Source organism: Agelaius phoeniceus, chromosome 1 (genome assembly GCF_051311805.1).
Source record: "Agelaius phoeniceus isolate bAgePho1 chromosome 1, bAgePho1.hap1, whole genome shotgun sequence".
Classification (NCBI taxonomy): Eukaryota; Metazoa; Chordata; class Aves; order Passeriformes; family Icteridae; genus Agelaius; species Agelaius phoeniceus.
The window spans coordinates 48,221,992-48,242,904 of NC_135265.1; the positions used below are offsets into that span (position 1 = coordinate 48,221,992).

The 20,913-nt window shown below is 36.6% G+C and overlaps 1 protein-coding gene across 3 annotated transcripts in view; it reads left to right on the plus strand.

Annotated features, from left to right (window-relative positions):
• SEPTIN7 (septin 7) overlaps nt 1-18,157 on the plus strand; it is a 182,322-nt gene extending 164,165 nt beyond the window's left edge. For 2 of the 3 annotated variants that reach the window (XM_077178408.1, XM_054633666.2), the window contains 9 exons: nt 1,072-1,189; nt 2,852-2,944; nt 4,210-4,306; nt 6,333-6,384; nt 7,288-7,413; nt 11,476-11,496; nt 13,766-13,901; nt 16,470-16,609; nt 17,141-18,157. In XM_077178408.1, coding sequence (XP_077034523.1) covers nt 1,072-1,189; nt 2,852-2,944; nt 4,210-4,306; nt 6,333-6,384; nt 7,288-7,413; nt 11,476-11,496; nt 13,766-13,901; nt 16,470-16,609; nt 17,141-17,180 — 823 coding nt within the window. In that variant the 3' untranslated portion in view covers nt 17,181-18,157. The remainder of the gene's footprint in view (nt 1-1,071; nt 1,190-2,851; nt 2,945-4,209; nt 4,307-6,332; nt 6,385-7,287; nt 7,414-11,475; nt 11,497-13,765; nt 13,902-16,469; nt 16,610-17,140) is intronic. The other variant, XM_077178419.1, reaches the window with a different exon arrangement.
• The last annotated feature ends 2,756 nt before the right edge of the window (nt 18,158-20,913 follow it).

The window sequence follows — 20,913 nt, forward strand, 5'->3', positions numbered from 1 at the left end:
TCTTAGTTGAGCAGACCTTTTGAACAACTCTGCTTTGGCAGCTGTGCTTCAACCCAGTGTTGCTGTCCTAGGTAGCTTTTTGAAGCAAGCAGAGGGAAAGCATATTAAGGTGAATGGATAACCAAAAGAGTGCTTATAATGTAGATGTGCTTTAATATTAGCTATTTAATGGGCACATGTTGAGAACTGGTGAAATCAGTGACAGGTAGAAAATGTTAAAATGAAGTTAAATATGAGTTCTTGAACATTTTCTTCATTCTTTTATGTATGGTTTTCAGAAATTTCAGTACCAAATTAATCTGGTTTTAATGTTCCTAATACTAATTTTTTTAGGATGAAAAATAATCTTGTTAAATCCTCTAAGTGAATCCTTTAAGCCTGACTAAACTTGCTGTCATTAATGCATCAAAACCTCTCTAGTTTTACTTCAGGAAACAGGAAATGCTGGCCAATTTGATCCACATAGACAGTGAATATACAACCGCACAGCCACTCTATACCCATATGATGGTTTAGTTTTTATCACTGTCATCCACTTTCATAAATGTCTTTTTGTTTTACATACCAATTTAGAGGTGAGATATTTCTAATTCATTTGTACATAGGCTACAGGGGTTACCATCTTCAGCAATCTTAAGGTCTTAAAATAAAAAGTCTCCTAGCCCACTCTCAAGAGGAAGCATACTGAGACTTTCAGAACCTGCAACTGTATGTGTGAACAGAGCATAATTCACAACTGTGAGCTCTTATCAGTCAGGCTTTAAGTGGGATTATCTTCCAGCTAATAACACAAACTTTACTGCCTTCATAGAGTTCTTACATCTTGCTTAAATGAGTGTACTTTCAGCTAGCAGAAGACTCATGACTGCTAGTAATATTAACTTACCACTTATTCCTCTTGTATTATACAAGTTAGGGGATTTGCTCTAATAATTGCAGGTAACCTTTTCATTTTCAGTCATCTGTCACTCATAAATCAGTGTCTTAAGAGTAGTTGTCAGGACAAATCTCATCATTTGTACAGTCTTGTTTAATTGATATAAATTGCAAAGCTCTAATGCTCTATTTCAGACTTAAGCCTTTGGATATAGAGTTTATGAAGCGCCTGCATGAAAAAGTGAATATTATTCCACTTATTGCCAAAGCAGACACACTTACACCCGAGGAATGCCAACAATTTAAAAAACAGGTGAGTTGAAAAATTAATATTTACAACACAGGATAATTTAGTAAGTTGGTCCCTATGGAAATGGTGAGATTTAACTTACAAGCAGAGTTTAAACCCTGAAGCAATAACTTGAGACAGCAAAGCTAAGTAATTTATATCTCTAGATTTAATTATAATTCTTGGTGAAATAATCTTGTTTCTGTCCTCAGGGGAAGAGGTTTCAAGTCTAGTATGTTTCTTGGCAAGTAAAATAATTCACTGCTGAGATAAAAATCAGTAAGGGAGGAAAGAAGCTTTCAGGATTTAGGTGCCTAACAGAAGTGTGTTCAAAAAAATAAGGTATTCAACAGTATCATTTTTTACTGATTGCATTGAGGTATCCACTTCTATGTTGATGCACTGTAATTATTAAAGATACCTCAGGTATTATATAAGAATCAGTAAACTTGTTTACTCTTGGGTGTGGTAATGCACTTTAAAGATGGTGAGATAATTCTAGCATTGATACAACTGATACAATGTCTTTGTATTTGTAGAATGTATTTGCTGTGAGTGTCTACAAGTGGTTTATGTTTTATTTTCAGCTACATTATCAGAGTAGAACAGTTAAGCTTTGTAGTATTGTATGAAGAGGACAAGGAGGACCCAGAACAAGACAAGACATAAAGTTTTTTTTTTATTGAACTCTGTCCAGTCCCAGTTTAGAAGAACACAGAGTTCTGAAAAGAAGGTGGCATTAAGAGGTGTTGTGTGTAAAACTCTTGATTTAAATAGATAAGATTAAAAATTAGATGACAGAAAGGAAAAAAAGGTAGAGCACAGAATATTTCTAAATATATAAGTAGCTTTATGAATGAGTGGGTGTTAAGCAGGGGGGACTTTCCTAAACCAAACTTTGAAAATAAGTCCTTGCATGATTTGGAAACTTAACTTCTCCTAAGGCTGCAAACCCATGAGCTAGAAATATTCCCCAGGGCTCTGCAGTGCAGCTGTCGGCTAAATGGTCTAATATTTTTCCATCCTAAAATTCTGCAAAACTAATCAGCTTGCTTTTAAAAATACCCTTCAGACAAATATAGCATCAAAACAGGACAGTCACTTTATTATTGCTTGTGAATGTTTTTCAGCAGTACTAACTGCTAGAGTTAGTCCATCAGTCACAAGCTCTATTAAAATAGGCAGGTGATCCTGCTTCAAGCAAGTGCTGCTCAGGTATGATGAAAACTGAAAAGGAGTGACAGCAGTAGCTGTTGTGGGAACTCAAAGGGATAAAGTGTGCCTGCAATTATCTATTCAAGTATCTGGTTTTTAAAGAACCCATTTGCAAAACTGGTCTGAAAGTTTGTTGTATTAGGTTTTGCACCTAACTCTATGCAGGTAGAATTTCCTTTAGAGTAAACCTCTTGTTTGTCCTGTTATAGAAAACTGGTATTAATTTTTGCTGTCTTTTATTGGTGGATAATATTCTGGTAGCTGGGAGCTCTAGCTCTGATTGTGTCTTCTCTTGGCTAAGGAGGGATGATCACACTATTAACCTGAGGTCACCTGAGGGTGTTAAATGTACAAGTTATGTTGTAATTTAAGTCAGGGTAATCTAAAGGATTTTATGTATCTAACAAAAGGAGGAGAATCAGGCTGTTATAAAGCATGAAATCCTCAAACATATAATAATTTTGTTTCTAGATAATGAAAGAAATCCAAGAACACAAAATTAAAATATATGAATTTCCAGAAACAGATGATGAAGAAGAAAATAAGATTGTTAAAAAGATAAAGGTAAACTAATTTTCTTTTGAAAAAGTGCTTATGGAGGGGCAAGGGGGGAGCTGAGTTTGAAAAGCCTTCTGTCATTAATGAAGAGCCCACCAGTGTTGTTTAGAATATAGAAATCAGATGTAAAGCTGTCCTAAGGGTCAGTGTTCCTTATCAGAAGCAATGAATGACATTATTAAGTCATCTAAGTCCTTCAATGGCTAAAATTCAGAATGAGAGCACTAGATCACATGTTTATTAATGAACTCTTAAAGATAGATATAGTGATTGATATAATGAACTCTTAAAGATCACTTTTTAAAATTCATCCTTATTTGACTTCTATCCACCCTCCACAGCTTTCCACTTTTTTTTTTTTGGTTCTGAGCTTTGAAGGAGGCATGAGTTTTCTTTCAGACAGAGGTGTGCAGTGGCATAAAGTGTGTGCATTACAGCTAATAGCTCTCTGGCTGATTGATACACTGAGACCTTAATGGAGATAAATGACTAAAGGAAATCAAAAGGACTGTCAGGCTATTGAAAGGCCTTTTCTTAGTTTACTCATGTTTTCAGTTTGTTCTTTCATGTTGGAGTCCATCTTGTGTATGTTTCTTGAGCCTTGCTTCTGTTTGTTCAGTAGCTATAACAGCTTGTAAGAGCTTTTAAATTTTTTTGTTACTGGAGAAATCTCCTAGGATAGATAAACACAAACAGGACAAAAAATGGAAGATATTCTGGGACTAAGCCTAGAGAAGAGCAGAATAAAAGCAAAGACAAAAGTGCAAAACACTGAGCTTAGTACTCTGTCCCTTTCTGCCCCTGGAAGCTGCTCTTGGCTCCTTTGTTGCTTGTTACACTGGAGGCATTCTCAGTTCAGCTGAAAACAAGAACTTGACGTAGTTCTTTGCCAAACCTTTGAAAACTGGGTACAAGATCCAGTCAAAGTAACAGCCCTTGTAGCCAGTGGGTATATGACTTGGTAAATAATTGTGCAGTTGAATAAATAGGAAATTGTTTGCCTCTTGCATAGCTTACTAAGTAACAGTAGTGTCTGTTCCTTAACTAGATTTACAGAATGCAGCAGCATAAGGAATTCAGAAGGAGTGTGTGTATATATAAGTCATTAAACTGGGCAGAGGTCAATAAACATCACTATTCTCTCACTTTTGGGTTAGCTGCATTGCAGTGTTACAGCACTGACCTAGCTTATGTTAAGTTGATACATGGGCATGCTTTCAGTATCTTCTGGCAGCAGATTTTGATTTTTAAAGTCATACTTTATCTTGTAGGACCGTTTACCTCTTGCTGTGGTAGGTAGTAATACGATCATTGAAGTCAATGGCAAGAGAGTTAGAGGAAGGCAGTACCCATGGGGTGTTGCAGAAGGTAAGGCTTTCTTGTGATTTTTTTAATCCATTTAAAACTTACTAGACATTAGTCTGTATTTGAAATGTTTGAAATGCTTAATTTCAATGATCTTTTGAATATACCATTTTGTTATTTTGACAATATTGGAACATGGTAAAGGTTTCAACAACATGTAACTTTGCTAGCAGATTTCTTTTGAAGCCTTAGTGAGAAATTGTAAAACCTGTAGTAATTTATTGCAGGTGATGATATGACTTAAATTACGGTTGTTTTCTAGCTTTTTTACCTTAATTATCTTCATCTAAAACCTGTGTATTAAATTCTTCTTTCTAGAGCATTCACATTATAAATATTAATTTGATCAGTTCAATTGCTATAAATAAAATTTTTCCCAAAACATCTGAGTCTTAAGTACTGGGGTGTAGCAACAGGAAGTTACCTGGTAATGAATAGAGTAATTTTTTTAAAAGTTTGTTTGAAACTTACTTTCTACTGCTATAGAGACTTGAAGATAATTGCATGTTCTTCTGGCAGCCATTTCTTATGCTTTAATGCTGTTCATATATTTCAAATGCCACATGGCATGACTTGCACCACACTCTGTAGTAAAGCAATCACTATTAGACTGTTTTTCCATGATCATTGAGTTTTTTCCTTTGGTGTGCATGTATTGAATAAAGAGAATTTTTTTTTCTCTCACTATTTCTGCCTTCCAAGGGCAATGGACTATAAATTGGATGCAGTGTAAAACAGACAAAAAAACCCCAGCCAACAAGCAGTGTATGGACCAATATTTAAAAAGGAATGCTGCAGCACTTTGAAGTGCATGTCTGGCAGGAAATGAGGTTTGGCAGAAAGTAAAAACCAGCTGCATCAGAGAAGATCAAGCTTTATTTCAGGCTCTTCTGTTGGCATTTGGAGATGTGCAAAATTGTGCTGCTTTTCTTTATTTTAAAACTAATTTCTGAAAGGTTTCATGTTCGCAGTGGTATGACTTTTGGAAAGGAAGAGCTAGCCTAACTAAAAGGAGCCTCTTGGAGTGGCTTTCAGTCTGTCAGGACAGAGATGATGCTTTTTTGGGAGTATGACTTCATGTACCATCTGAGCGGAATTTACCAGTCTGTGTAAAACCATGGAATAAAATAATGCAGGAGTGCAGATACAAGAATGAACACACAAAGTGGCAATGTTCTGCATTTTTCTGTAGGATTCACTGAATTTACTTGGGCTATTTTAATTCCTTCATCTTGGTTTTTTCCCTCCTTGCCATGATAATGTCTGTCTTTACTTCAGAGGCACATTGGAAGCTGCCCTATGCCTTTCTTTTGTGTGTGCTAAGAGCTTTGTCTGTTGCCTTCTCTGTCTGCACATCAGAGAGTTCTGGAATGTGCATTTTTCTCCAGTGTCATTTCATGATCTCTCAGGGAAATGCCACTCACAGCACCAGCCTCTTGTACTTCACTGGGGTGATGGGCACAGTGGAATAAGTGGCATCTGTAATGACATCATAATGACAGCTGCCAGCTCACTCTTGATCTGTAGGTTGGTGCATCAAATTCAGTACACAACCTTTGCTTCAGTAATGAAGAACTAAATCCATCTTAAAATTAAAATGGAGACTTCTGCAACTTATTGGGCAGGGACAAACAGGTTGAGTCTGTCTTTTAAAGGTTTTTGGATATAGCTGGATCTAGACTGAAGTCTTCCCTTAGTGTCTGATCCTTACACAACTGTGCTGTGAGGCAGCCAAAGGATGAAACAGTTAAACTGGCAAAACTGTGCTTCTGTTGTGGTAGCTTATTCTGCTGCACTGACTCAGAACAGTTTGCCAGTAAGGCTTAGGGGAGCATAGGAACTCTGCTAGTAAGACACATTATTATAGTTATGTTAATGCTTTCCTTCTGCTAACACACATGTTGTTTGAGTAAGGAAAGGCTGTGGGAGTAATTTGTTGTTGGAATGAACGTAGACAAGTGACATTTTACCTCTGTGTAAAGCACAGATTTTGGCTGACATCTCAACAAAAGCTTACTTCTTCTTGCAGTTGAAAATGGTGAACACTGTGACTTCACAATTCTGAGGAACATGTTGATAAGGTGAGTAACTGATAGGTAACATTAAGTTTTCTGGTATATCTGAGAGATTGGAAAGTCATATATTGGAGAAAAAGGAATTTGAGATTGTGAGTTCATATGAATTCTCATATTTTTTTAATTGTAAACAGTTACATTACATTTTAGGATAACTTGTTTAATCACATATTTAGCAAGCAGTGGTGTTGGTAGTGAATTTTTTGTGATTACTTTTTCTGTTACTTGTTACTAGTCCAGAGGAGCCTGAGTCTTCTCTTAGTGCTGATGTGTATGTAGTTGTAGGCATTTTCTAAAAACTTTAGCACTGAAAACCTAAAACAAGACTGCCTGTGCTTTGTTAGGTTAGGTGCTGAGTCCTGTGCTCCCAGCAGTCCACTAGGTGACATCTGCTGTAAAAACTGTTAGTCTGATTCCTAAGCTTTGCTTTTCTCCTGGCTGACAATGGAAAATTATGAAAAGAAGTGAATTCTTTCGGCTTAGTCTTGAACTTAACATTTAGCTTTTGTAGAATTAAAAGATAGAAACTAGGAAGTTTTGGCTTGTTGTTTCTTGCCTGACATGCTTTTTCTCACCTACTGCAGTAGTAATATACACTTCTGTTATCTGCCTATCAAATACCTGCAAGTTTATCCACAGAACTCAAACTTTCCAGAGACTGGTCCTGTAAGTTAGTGTTTGGGATATTGCAAGCTTTAGATAGTTTGGTGCAAAATAAGCTGGTATTTCTGTGCCTCTGCTGTCTTGAGAGCTTCAATTTAAATGGTAGAGCAAAACCTTTGTGGGAAATGGGACATTAATGGAGGGATATAATTTAATTCAAGTCAATCTGCAAAATGAACAGGGACTGATTTTTCAGATAGTATTTTGTATTTGTGCACTAAGCTGATAAATTACACTTATTGACAGAACTCATATGCAGGACCTGAAGGATGTTACTAACAATGTACACTATGAGAACTACAGAAGCAGAAAACTGGCAGCTGTTACATACAACGGTGTTGACAACAACAAAAATAAAGGGCAGCTAACAAAGTAAGTTCCTGTTAAGGCTGAATTGCACTTTAATCTTTTTACTTTCTTTTTTTTTGGTTGGCTGATTTTGTGAATGCGTGGTGGTGTTTTGGGTTTCTTAGGGAGGGGTGCTGCTGGTGGGTTTGTATGTATATATAGCCTTCAGTCAGTTCTCTTTAGTGTGTCTGAAAAGAGACAGCCTCTTGTTTACTTGTAATTTGGGTTTTTTTTCCCCTCTTTCACTAAGATTGACACTAGTTTCACTGAACATGCTAAATAGTAGATTCAGTTTTGAAGAGAACTGTTACATTTACTCAGAGTTTTATTTCACTGATACTGCAAAGTTCTTGTGCATTAGTTTCTATTTTGGTTTATATGTTACTTGTGGAATTTTTGGTTCTTCTGTGTGAATGATCAATACGATTGTGTCAGGGATGTTTTTGAGAAGAATGGGTTAATATTTATTTAGAAACTCTGAAAAAGCAGACCTGCTACTGTCATCTTTGAAATGCTGCTCTGACAATTCATATGGATGCTCCTCATGGCAGGGGAATTATTGCAACATCATTATCTTTTGTGAGAAGGGAGTTGCAATGCAGTGTTTGGGGGCTTTTGTAGCTGTTTTTTCAAACTCATTTTTATTACCTCTGACAAGAAGTTATTTGCCAACCAGATGAAGTTAGTCAAAGATTTAAAAGTAGGCTCTACTCTATACTGAATTGCTATTTGAGAATAACTACACTCAAATATTCTGCTCTGCGTGTAGTAACTGCATCAACAGTAATTAGTGATGAAATAATTATTAATGAATGTTGCTCTTATTTTGTACTATATTTAAGTACATATTTCTCAATCAAAATATAGGGTACTGTTCTTTTCAGCTAATGGTATGCAAAGTTAGAGCTGTTCTTCCTGAAAAAGATCCTTGAAAATAGTTGGAAATACCTGCTATTTGCATCCATGTGACAGCTACAAAGCCATTTTTCACTAAAGAAATGTTTATTCTACACTCTCTTAATGCTTTAAAAGTTGTGAGGGAATGATTTAAGTGGACATGATTTAGTTTCATCTAGTGTGAGTCTACATGAGACTTCCCTGCATGGCACTGACAAAAAATGTAATAGTTTATGTCAGTTATAGCAACTCTTCAGAAGTGTACTTGCACTTAAGTAGTGTTTCTAATGAGGTCAAGTCTTAAAAATACTAGTTTTCAACTATATGTGTCCATCACACTGTGGTTTCTTCTCACCGTCATGTTTCTGCCATCATGTTATTCCCGACTCGTAGCTCAAGGCTTCTGAGTGCACATAGCAAGTATGTCAGATGAACATGTAATAGGAGTGCAGAAGAGAAAATTCTGCATTTTCTCCAGGACTTCTAACTTGCTATTACTGTGCTTTTTACTGTATTATTATTTGCTATTACTGTACTGAAAAGTGAAACTTTTTCCCCCCCCATTGTTATTTGGGATATCAAAGGAAGTTGTTAACATTTTCCTGGGTGTGTTGGTAAATACTGGGGTTTCTTATATACCTTTCAAAATCTTAGTATGTTTTTCTTAAATTTTGGAAAATCTGAACTTTAGTGATAGTATACTTTCACCATTTTTGTTTTGTGCCTGCTTAGATTTGTGTTAGTCTCCACCTACAAACTCAGTCTGTTACCTCATCCATGTAAGAAGACTGGTTATTCTGCATTCTTAAAAATAACAGAGTCACTATTTAAAATTATTTTTTGCTCCCATATTGCAGACACAATAAGATGTTACTTTATACAAAAATACATCTATGAGTAGGTTTCAAAACGCATTGTGTCCTTCATTCACCCCTCCACCCCACTCAGTTTCTGATAGCATTCCTGATACTTCTTTTTGAGCCAGAACCTACATACACTACCAGGGTCTGGAGTTACTTTGCTTTCTGAAGAATGCTCACTTTGCCTCTCCTGTCACTTCACATCACTGTGCTGTCCCACCTGACTATTTCCAGGTGAATGTGCCTGTGAAAATGCCTATTTTCTCCTTTAGAAATCTGTTGCTTGGAGCACTGCAGTACTGCAGCTCAGAGATGAATAAATACAATTGGTGCTCTTTGCTATCAGGTTTTTTTTTGTTCAAGAGAATGAGTAAATAATTGCAGTTTGATTTAGCCATCTGAAAGATGGCAAAGTCTATTGCAAACTTATAAAGACTATTTTGAACATTTTGTAAGAGTTTGTTCCCCAGAACACAGGGTGACGTAATAAGTAAATACATGAAATTCTTGAATGCCTGTGCTGGTTATGAAGCAGCTGATGCTGTTTTTCTGGTTTTACCTTAACCATATGTTGAGTTGCAGTTTTTTGGGTGTTTTTTTATGCTTTAACATACATTTTTGACTTCAGTGTATTTTTGTAGCTTTTGGTTTTTTTATCTAGTATAGTTGAAGCAGCATAGAAGGAATCTTCCTAATAACCATGTGCCTCCTGGAAACTGAGGGGGAGGAACAGATATTAACAGTTTATCTGTGCCTCCCCTTAGGAATTTTATGCTTGCCTGCTGGCCTTTTGAAAGAAGTGTCTGTGTCTCTTTTGATTCTTGCATGGGAGACAGATCCTGTATCTGTGTGAGAATGGAGACGTGCTCTGATGCTGTCTGGTGGTATTAAAGCATATGGTTAAACACAGAAACACCCCCTGGTTCTGGAAACTCCTAAGCTGCTGGTTTTTGAGAGACTGGGGGGGCAGACATACCAGGAGACATGCAGTGGTGCTTGTACTTTTCCAAAAGTATCTCCTGCTGGCAGCTGTTGGAGCTGTTGGACTGACCTTTTGTAGCTTTAAAACAGCTGTATTTTTATGATCCTAGCAGATCTCAGTTTTTCATGCAGCTGTTGACATATTTCTTTAGACAAAAATGCTCATGTGAAAACAAATAGAAGTATGTGCTACAAGTTTTAATAATACTGTGCAGATTAATTGAAGCATTTTTCTGTCCAGTTAATAATCGTAACTCTGATTTGGTGAAACTTGCCTATTCTGTAAGTAACCTGTTAACTTAGGAGCAATCCAAAGCATGTATTTTCTATGGTTATGGAGGGGGTTTTTTGTATTTTAGGTTTAGTCTGATTTGTCAAATTTTCAATATCATCCTAACCATTAAAAAAATAAAAATGTCAAGGTAGTCTTCGCATATGTAGATAACTTGTCTCTAAATCATGTGGTAATTGTAGTTTCACATGTGTACTATGTGACATGTGAGAAAATTTGCTCTGAAATTGCGATGATGTAATTAGGGAAATCTTTTTGGTTTGCTGTATGAAGCTGCTATCTTTAGTGAATTTAAAAGTAAAATCTTATTTTTATTGCAAGTCATATTGTACGTCGTAAAGATGGGTCTTATCCAGAGTAACAAAATGCACAGTGCTCGAGTCCCTGTGACTGCTAAGCCTGGCCACTTCCAGCTCCTCTTGCCTGTACTCTTGGCGGGTTCTGTGAAACAGCCCCAGTGCCCTGGATCCCATGTGAGAGGATGGTGAGATCAGAGCTGTTTTCAGCCCCTTTTCCGCTGAGCCGGGGCGCGCTGGCTGCAGCATCCCGGTTCCCGGGGGAGGTGACGCTGCAGCCGCTGAGACCCCTGGTGGCCATGGGAGCCAAGTGCTCTTCCTGCAGTGTCAGAACATTCCCGGCTGTTCCATACACGGCTCTCTGCGAGCTGACAAATTCTAACCGAGGAGAATAAGCCTCCAGGTGGCATTGGTTTCCAAAAACTTGTATAGAGCAAGTGGTGGTTGGTGTCACTAAAATATTTTAAATCTTTTTAAAAGCATAGATGTTGTAGGAAAATTGTTCCTGAAAGCATCTGCGCATCAAACCTGCGTTAATATTGACATGATGTAGTGATCAACTAACTGAATTTGAAATAAATATAACAAGCTTTAGCTAACAATTTCTTCCTTTTAGTATGAAAAATTTGCTTTTGGGGGAGCACATAATTAGCTTTAGGAATCTAATAATATTGAATTTACTTTTTTAAATTATTGCTTTTTGGTTTTGTGGTTTTATTTAAGCATGCTAAGCTAAGCCTCTGTATTTTTTGTTTTTTAGATTTGACACAGTTGAAGGCATGTAAGTGGTGATTTAAATTTTTCCAAAAAACTTAAGACAAAAATTCTATAAACACAAAAAGGATTTCACTGTTTGATGTTTCAAATTTAAAACAGTTTCCTGGTATCCTGCTCTTGGCATTGTTTTTTCCACTAGCAGTTTGTTTGGTTTTTTTTCCTAAAGCTGTGCTACTGTAAATTTTAGGCATTTATAAATGCTTACAGTGACAAATACCACTGTAAAAACCAATCCTCTTTAGAAACCTTTTGGCTAAGATTCAAGTCAAATTTGGTCAAATTTCAAAAATTAGTAGAAGTGCAAAATTATGGAATTCCCCCAGTTTCTATCCATGGCTGAATCATCTTTATATAGATGCTTATACAGAATTAGTCGAATTTTTATCCTTACCTGTAAATTTACAATTCTTCATTGAATTGGGGATTTAGTAACTTTAATAATTTCTGACCATGATTTTATCTCATTACCTGCTTGCAGAGATTCTACTTTGCACATATCTAGAATAATTTTTAATTTTTGCAGAATAACTTAGAGGACTGTTATTAGACCACATGTCCTCTGAAATCAGTTAAATGTTTTACATCTTTGTTTAGTGATTTGTGGAGTTTTTTTCCCTTCAGCTCTTTTTTTTTTTGTGTGTGTGTGTTTGTGTCTGATTTTTTGTTTGTTTGTTTTTGTTTAAATCCCTTGTATCATTCTGTCCTGAAATACAGAGTGATGTGCTTTTACCCATGTCACATGCTTAGGACCTAATAAAACCAGTTGTGACCTATGTTGTAAAGCTCTCAGCTGTAAACGCTCATTTGTCAGTTAATCAAATTTTCTGTGCAGACTGATTTTTATCACTTTCTCAAATACACAGCTTGCATGGCATCCCCATTGGATTTACTAAGTTTTCAATCAAAAAACAGTTCTGCACCCCTTTCAAGTTAAAACTGAAGCAATGATTCCTCAGTATTTATTCTACTTTGTAGATAAACTTTTGAAGAGCAGATGCATTTGAGAACTTTACATCTCTAGAAGAAAATAGTATAGTTTTGACAGCTGCTTAGCTTCCACAAGTACTACTACTCACCTTTTCTTTAATTTCTTTAGTATTTTCTGCATTATTTTACCTCACCTGTGTTTAACCATTAATTTTTTCCTTGTAAAAGATTGCTAGCAGTTGGCCTTTTGAAGGACTAAAGTAAAAATTAAACTGAAGATCAATTTCAGTTCTGCATATTATACAGTATTTTACTCACAAGTCCAAGCATTGCAGCTATCAATTCAGATTCAGTTTAATATATAGATTAGATGTCATCTGCTGATTGTAACAATTCCAAATATAATCAGTTCATTTTCTCCAATGCAATAGTTTAAATTTTGGCCTTTTAAGCCATAGATACTCAAAACTGAAATAAGAGGCCAGTGATTTGGTTTGATTGCTCTTTGTGGAACAGCAGTCTTAACAAAACTCTGTAGCAATCATCACTAGATCTCAATCATCCTGTTTTATTATATGTTTTCAGTGAAACTTACTATTTAAAACCCATATCACCATAACATGGATAGCAGGCTTATACAGCTTTAAAAATTCAGAACAATCCAGGAAAGTATACCATAAAGTATATGGAAAAAATAAAAATAATGTACATTAATTTTGTACTTTACGTTTATTAATAGCTTTTTAAAGGAAAACCTTCCAACTAACACTTTGAAATATTGATGTTCAGTTGCCCAGACCTTTTTTTCAAATCTGATCTCTGTTTAAAACTATGACCAGAGCATTCAACACAGTTGCAATGTAAAGTGTCTCTTGGGCTCACCTGGGGACAATGAAGATTTAGAGAGAAAATAGAACTTTAGTCTGTAGTGCTCCTAATTTTCTTATTATGTCCATTAATTTTTTTATATATTTGAATTATGGGGAAGAAAAAGATAGCTGAAGATCACTTGGAAGATGCTAATTTTCTTTTTCTTGTTTTAACATTTCCTCTCTTCCCATGACCAGGTGGTTCTACATATAGAAAGTCAAGAGTTTCTGTTAACTTAAATGTAGTATAAATCAATTGTGGAGGAGGAAAAGATATTGTATGAAATATCTTTTTGAGTAAAGCTTATCTAAACAGTTAATATAATGATGTAAATTGAATTTAAGCTAGCAGTGCCTACAGCAGTGTGTTTATGTTACTGCTTCAGCATTTTTATCTTGCTTTTTCCAGATGTCCTAATGTAACAGACAGGGGAAAAAGTTCTTACTAGCTAACTGCTTCTTCTGGATTTATGGCAGGAGCCCGTTGGCACAGATGGAGGAGGAAAGGAGGGAGCATGTAGCCAAAATGAAGAAAATGGAAATGGAAATGGAACAGGTGTTTGAGATGAAAGTCAAAGAAAAAGTTCAGAAACTGAAGGACTCTGAAGCTGAGGTAACCAAAATGTTTTAAACACCAATATAACTTGAGGCTGAACAAGTGTAGAGATGGGACTTTTTGCCAAGATTTTGCAACATAATTGATTCCATAGTTGGTTTATATGTGTAAAGACAATACCGTTGTTCTTCCTCAGCTTGTTGCCTTTGCTGAAATGGTATAAATCTAAACTTAAAATGGAATTTAATGTTCACATGCGTTCTATTTTTATTTTCAGTCATAGCATGTTAAAATACTCCTTAACTTCCTTACCCTCTTCTTCTCCCTTTTCTTTGGAATATTTTGTGCTTATTCTTCCATGTGATTTAAAAAGTTCTCGAGACTTTTATGGCTTACATAAGCTCATGCAATAATGATAATTTGATGTGTTTATTAAAAAAGCATTTCAGGAATTGGAGACAATGCCTATAGGGATCTCACCTAAATGAGAATTACTAGGCTAAGGAAGAGTCAGGGATTTGTTTTCGTCGGTGTTCTGGTACCATTTGAACAAATTTTATGGATACCTAACTCTAATTTCTGTCATCTCCAGGTGAAGTCCTCACAGTGAAACCGGTTTTTTACAGGCTTCAAGGGGCTCTGAAAATGATCTTTTTAAGGGACTGTTAGAACTAGAAGTTTTACTTAAAACTTCTGAAGTAAAAGTAAAAAATTAAGTAATTTTTTAAGTTTTGGGAAAGCAGTTTCTCACAAGAAGCCTAACAGAGAAATTCAGAACTGTCAAAGCTCCTTAAGAAAGTTTGTCTCCAAATTTGAGGAAAAATGAGGAAACTTGGAAGGGTAATTGAAATGCTGGGCAGCCTAGGCTCTGTAAGGTGCCAAGGCATACTGGATCAAAGGAAAAAAATTAATCTAGATTTTTTTTTTTTTTTTTTTTGAGAACTGACTGGGTAGGGATATGAATAGTAAGTAGTAAGATATGCCAGTCAGCATTTTGGTGATTTTAAAGCTATATGTTCTATCTGGATCATGGTTTTTGTAGCCACTTGATTTATCCTTTTTTCAGTTTCTGTCTTGAATCTTTTTGAACCCTTTAATACTTCTGGTGTCCACATTTTCCTTGTTATGTGAAATACAGAAATACTTCTGGTTTTCATGTACTATCTCATGACTTTTTGACTGAGTGTATCCTGTGATACCAGTTTTTTATGTTCATTACAATTCATTCTTCTTTTTTCTTCACCATTCATGGCTTTGTAAACTTCTGTTGTATTTATGTAAATGTAGAAAAGTAAGCAACAGACAGTGCCGTGTAAAAATGTGTAAAAGGAAATAGATTTTCAAGAGCTGTGTAAAACAGGGTTATGCAAGAGAATAAGGAGAGAGCGAGTTTTATATCACTTTCTCTGAAGTGTGGACATCAGGTCGAGGGAGGGGACTCTACTTCGCTGTGGGGAGACCCCACCTGCAGGGCTGCATCGGCTCTGGGGTCCCAGCACAGGAAGGACATGGAACTGTTGAAGTGAGTGCAGAGGAGGCCACCAAGACAATTAGAGGGATGGGGCAGCTCTTGCATGAGTGAAGGCCAAGAGAATTGGGATTGTTCAGCCTGGAAAAGAGGAGGCTTCATGGTGGCCTAATTGTGGCCTTCCAGTATTGAAGGGACCCAACAAGAAAGATGGAGAGGGACTATTTGCAGGGGTGTGGAGTCACAGGACAAGGGGAATGGCTCTAAATTGAAAGAAAGTAGGTTTAGATCAGATATTAGGAGAAAGTTCTTTATTATAAGAGTGATGAGGTACTGGACAGGTTGTCCAGAGAAGTTGTGGGAACCCCAACCCTGGACATGTTCAAGGCCAGACTGGATAGGACCAAGCCAGGTCCCTGCCCCTTGGCAGGAGGGATGGAATTAAATTATCTTTAAGGTCCTTTCCAACCCAAACCATTCTATGACTTAATTCAAAAAAGCACTATACCACATGAAAGGAATCATGTCTCCTGACAAGTATTTCCATCCTTACATACAACACATTTGATTATCAATCTGTCCCATCAACTTGCAGGAGAGAATTCACTTTCTCAATAATACTGATTCATTTAATTAGTGAATAAATTAATCCAATTAATATTTTTTCCAAATAGATCCACAATATAGTTATATCCTATAGTGCACTATAGTTTCATCCTATAGTGCTATAGGATGAAATCAATATTTTGGGGCTTTTTCCCCCCACAGAAAGTCAAAGATGTTGCTCTTTTATGCATTAGTGATACTCAAATGCTCTGCAATTTGCTGCTTAGTGTTTGCGTCAAATACCAAAGTATTTTTTAATTTCCTTTTATTTGCCAAACGTAGCTGCTTACAAATTCTGTTTGTAAACTGGGTAGCATTTGGGGCATTTTCTGTTAACTGTAAAATGAAGCTGTGGGATTAATAACCTTTTGGTTTCTGTTACTGGCAGTACTTATCACCTTAGAGATTTTAGTCTGAGCTACTTTCTCTGAAGAAAAATAGAACACATAATTTTGTTGCATTAGTAAGTTTAGTTACTGATGTTTGTTAGTACAGTTCCAAAAGTTGCTGTGTTTTCTGCACCTACTGACTCTGTTCATAATCTTCTACAGCTGCAGCGACGCCATGAGCAAATGAAAAAGAATTTGGAGGCACAACACAAAGAATTGGAGGAAAAGCGTCGTCAGTTTGAGGATGAGAAAGCGAACTGGGAGGCTCAACAACGTATTTTGGAACAACAGAACTCTTCCAGGTAAATTGGAGTCTTGTTCTGCAGTTCGTGGTAAAACTTCTGTAGCTTTCTGAGACAGTAATGGTCCATCCATGGTTGTTGACCACTATGGAGATGTCACTTAAAAGCCAAGAAAAATCTTGAACTGCTTTTAGTTATAAATGACTATATTTCAGCAATAGTGGGAAAATTATTAGCTTCTAAAGCAGGTTTTAGCCTGCAAAAACCTGGTACCTACACATAAATATATCTGTGTTAAAAAAAAAAAAAAAAGTTTATATTGATAGATTGCAACAAGACTTCTGAGGGATGAAGAAATAAAGTTCTGAGAATTAAAATGTTTAATTCCCCCAGTCCTTGGGAGTAGAAATCTGGTGATAATTGCACTGCTTGATTCACACAGTACACGTACTGTGTACTCAGTTTCATCCATTGTGTTGTAACCAGTAAAAGCCTTATTAAAATGCCTGTTTTAAAAGATGTATATACTTTTTTTTTAATCAGAACATGTATGCATTATTTAACAAACCTTTTTTTTTAATGTCATTTTAGAACCTTGGAAAAGAATAAGAAGAAAGGGAAGATATTTTAAATGCATCATTTTGACCACCAGTTATGTATTAGTTGCCAATATGCCAGCCTGGACATCAGTGTTTGTTGGATCCGTTTGACCAATTTTGCACCAGTCGTATCCATAGTAATGGATTTAACAGCATGACAAATTTTTGTTAATTTTGATGGAGAATGAGATGCCTTGAATTGTCTAGGGTGTTGTGTACTTGGAAAAATAACAGCTCTAAGTACCTTTGTTCAGTCTTTTTTTAAAACAGGTGTCATTTTAATGCAAAAGAAAACATTTTACTGTTGTACAATCATGTTCTGGTGGTTTAACGGTTTACAGGATATCAAAAAATGCAGGACTCTAGACGGTTTTTAGTGAGGATAAATTGCCATAATATGATGCAAACAATGCTTCTCTATTATTATAATAAAAATCCATTCAGTGCAGCATATACAATAATGTAATTTAGTCTAACACAGTTGACCCTATTTTTGACACTTCCATTGTTTAAAAGGACACATGGAAAAACAAAAGTTGTAAGCTTACAGTGCACCTAAGCTTTTTATAACAACCCTTTTATGTTTTGGATTCTTTAAATATATGCTATTCTCATTTAGTAACTTCTTTAGCCAGAAGGATCTCATTACTGCTTCATTTTTTGTAATAACATTTAATTTAGATATTTTTCCATATATTGTCCCTCCTAAATAGAATATAGCTTCTTTCATATGGTAGGAACCAGTGAGTAAAACTTTCCTTTAACTCCCTTTTTACATTTTATGGTAAGTAGCAGGAAAACGCATTTATAGGTCATTTCTAGGCAAAATTGTGGAGTTAACTACCAACCTGTTTCTACCTGTGTGCAGTCTTTCTTTATTTTACTAGAAATGGGAATATGGCCTCGAGAAAAACATCACCATTTTGCATTTAGCTGTATTCATATACTGCATTTCTGTATTTTTGTTTGTATTGTAAAAAGTTACATAATAAACAATGTTGTGATGTAACACGTTGCTGTGTCAGGAATTGTAATGGAGTTGAACAGCTGAGTACGTCTCTGGAAATGTGTGAACTTCCTCTCTGATTGACCTGTGCCTTTTATTTCACCTGAGGAATCAGTTTAGGATGTAGAAGACCCCGTTTTCCATGGCCATGCTCTGTTGGCTAAACAAGACTCTTTCTGTCGTGCCCAGGAGAGGGCACCAAGTGCCTGCACACCCTGTGTTGTGTCCCACCAGCTCCCCTTCTGGCAGTCCTGCTTTTCCTGCTGCTCTTACTGCCTTCTGCAAGCTTTTAGGAGGATCTGGTGGATGGGTGGGGAACAACACATTTGTAAGTTGTTAAAAATCAATGGGGATTTCTTATGTCTATTTGAATAATGAAGAATATCTCATTTTTTTACACATGTTCCCTGTATTATCTCTGTTATCACTCTGTTTCTGCTCATTTTTCTTTTACATGAATTATGATTACAGGAATATGATTTATTCAGCTAGCTTCTCAAAGAAATTGCATTTTCAGTAGCCTGCATAAAGGCCTCCTTGTAACTCATTTCAGATATTCCGCCTATCTCTTTCAGAGAAGACAACTGAGTATCAGTAAGTGGACATTTCTTTCCCTTGAAAGTAAATAGAATTCCAAAATCTAGTCTGTGATGAGTCTCAGAGGATGTACACTGCCTGCATCTGCCCCTCAAGTTTCATTTTAATTCAGTAAATGGAATAATTTAATAACCAGGCAACAGTTACCATCTAGGACAGAATTCTGAACTGCTTTTTGGACTCACCAAAACTGAGGATGCACTCTGTGTGGGTATATGCTGGAACTTTAGCATCCCCATTTGCTCTGAAGTAGAGATGTCTTTAATCAGGAAACTTGGTTTCATTATGCTTGTCTTCATTCTCCTCACTGTTACACTCTAGCCTCTCACACTCACTCATGGTGATCAGAAACTTGTATAAGCTCATTGGATCTTCTGTATTAATCATAGAATCATGGAATGGTTTGGGTTCAAAAGGTTCTGTAAGTTTAGTTCCAGCTCCCACATCATGGATAGGGACACTTTCCACCATACCATGTTGCTCAAAGCCCCATCCAGCCTTGAACACTGCCGGGAATGGAGCATCCAGAGCTTCTCTAGGCAATGTAATCTATTACATGGCATTTGTATTTGAATGGAAATGCAGAGCATGTGTTTGGAGTTTTCTTCTGAAATAGACTATTGCCCTTTTGGGGAAGACTTCTGTCACCTCAGCTTTTTTTTTTTAAATGCTTTGGCTTTTCATGGTGAGTTTGGGCTGCACTAGGGCTTTTGTATTGAAAAAGTAAAATTGAGAATGATGTCTGAACCTCTGCAATACAGTAGCTGTGTGGCCAGTACAAAATTTGTAAGCTAAAGAAGCACCATGAGACAGCCCAGGTTTGTGGGGTTTTTTTTCCTCCACTGAATAAAATGTAATTTAAATGTGTTATTTCTGCAAAGCCAAAACTCATTTTACTTGCTAATATTTGGGTACTAAAATTTCCCTGAATTAGTGTCAGAACTCTGAGCACATGCAGCAGAGGTTTTGTGGTGTGTATGAGGATCAGCCAGAAACCTGTTGTATCCAGGTGCCACTGGATAGTACTGGACTTGTCTCCTGTTTCTTTTAAAGTGTGCAGGAAACACCCCCTGCTCTGCAGAGGCACAGGACAAGAGCTGTTAAGGAGCAGTTCTGTGCATCTGTTGGGCATTTCTGTATCAGGAGTTACTCCAATAACACAGTCCCAGGTAGTTGTGGGGCTGGAAATTTTGCTGCTTTCTTGTGAGAATGAAGATCTCCCTTCAGCTTAGTGTATGTTCTGTGAAAGAGGTAGTGAGGGAGAGAAAATAATCCTGCTCCTGCCAAATGTGGCACTGCAAACAGCCCTATTGAATGTGCAATTGCACTTAAATATGGGGGGTAGGTATATTCCATTTTAGATAAATATAGGTATGAAAATGCATTTATATTTTTATATATGAAGAAGGGAGTAAAGACTGCAAATTTGGGATTTTCTTCTGATATAAAATACATTCCCACATTGGGTACCTTATCTGGTTGACTGCAATGGAGGTTCAGCATCCTGATACTCATGATGCTGAAATTGCTGCTTCCAGCATGAAGTACAAAGTTTTGAGGGAATGATGTAGTTCTTTTGGCTTTCACTGCAGTTTTCCCATTTGATAGGCAGTGATCTGCTGATGCCCTGACTCCTTGAAAGGCCACATTGGACCTCTTTGGTTCAGGTGACACCAGAGTACTCTTGTGGTCAGGCTGCCAAAACCATTCCTCAATTGGGCACCTCAGGGAATGAGGCAAATCTACATTTCCCCTTCATAATTTCCACAGTAAGCATAAGAGATTCTTAATTGTTAGAGGATTGCTTTTGTCTTCATTAATTCAAGAAACCCCTCAATGTGATTTAAATATAAATGGCTTAAAATAATGCTTTCAAAGGTTTCAATACAGATAAATCAATATAGGTGTCAAGAGTTGGGCTGGATCACTGGTTCATGCTTTGACAATAAGCAGAAAGTGTAGCTGAAGTTGTGGAGCAAGCCAATACATGGAGGGTTCATTTTCCTGTCTGTGCAGCATTGTCAGGCCGATTTGTCTGTGGGTGGTGAGGGCAGGCTGTGTTAGTGCCCAAGGAAAGGATGTACTTTTCCCTGCAGACTACCTGATGAGGTTGTTTTTGCACACAGTTCTTGGGTTTCCAAGCCTCTCTCAATGCAGTTGAT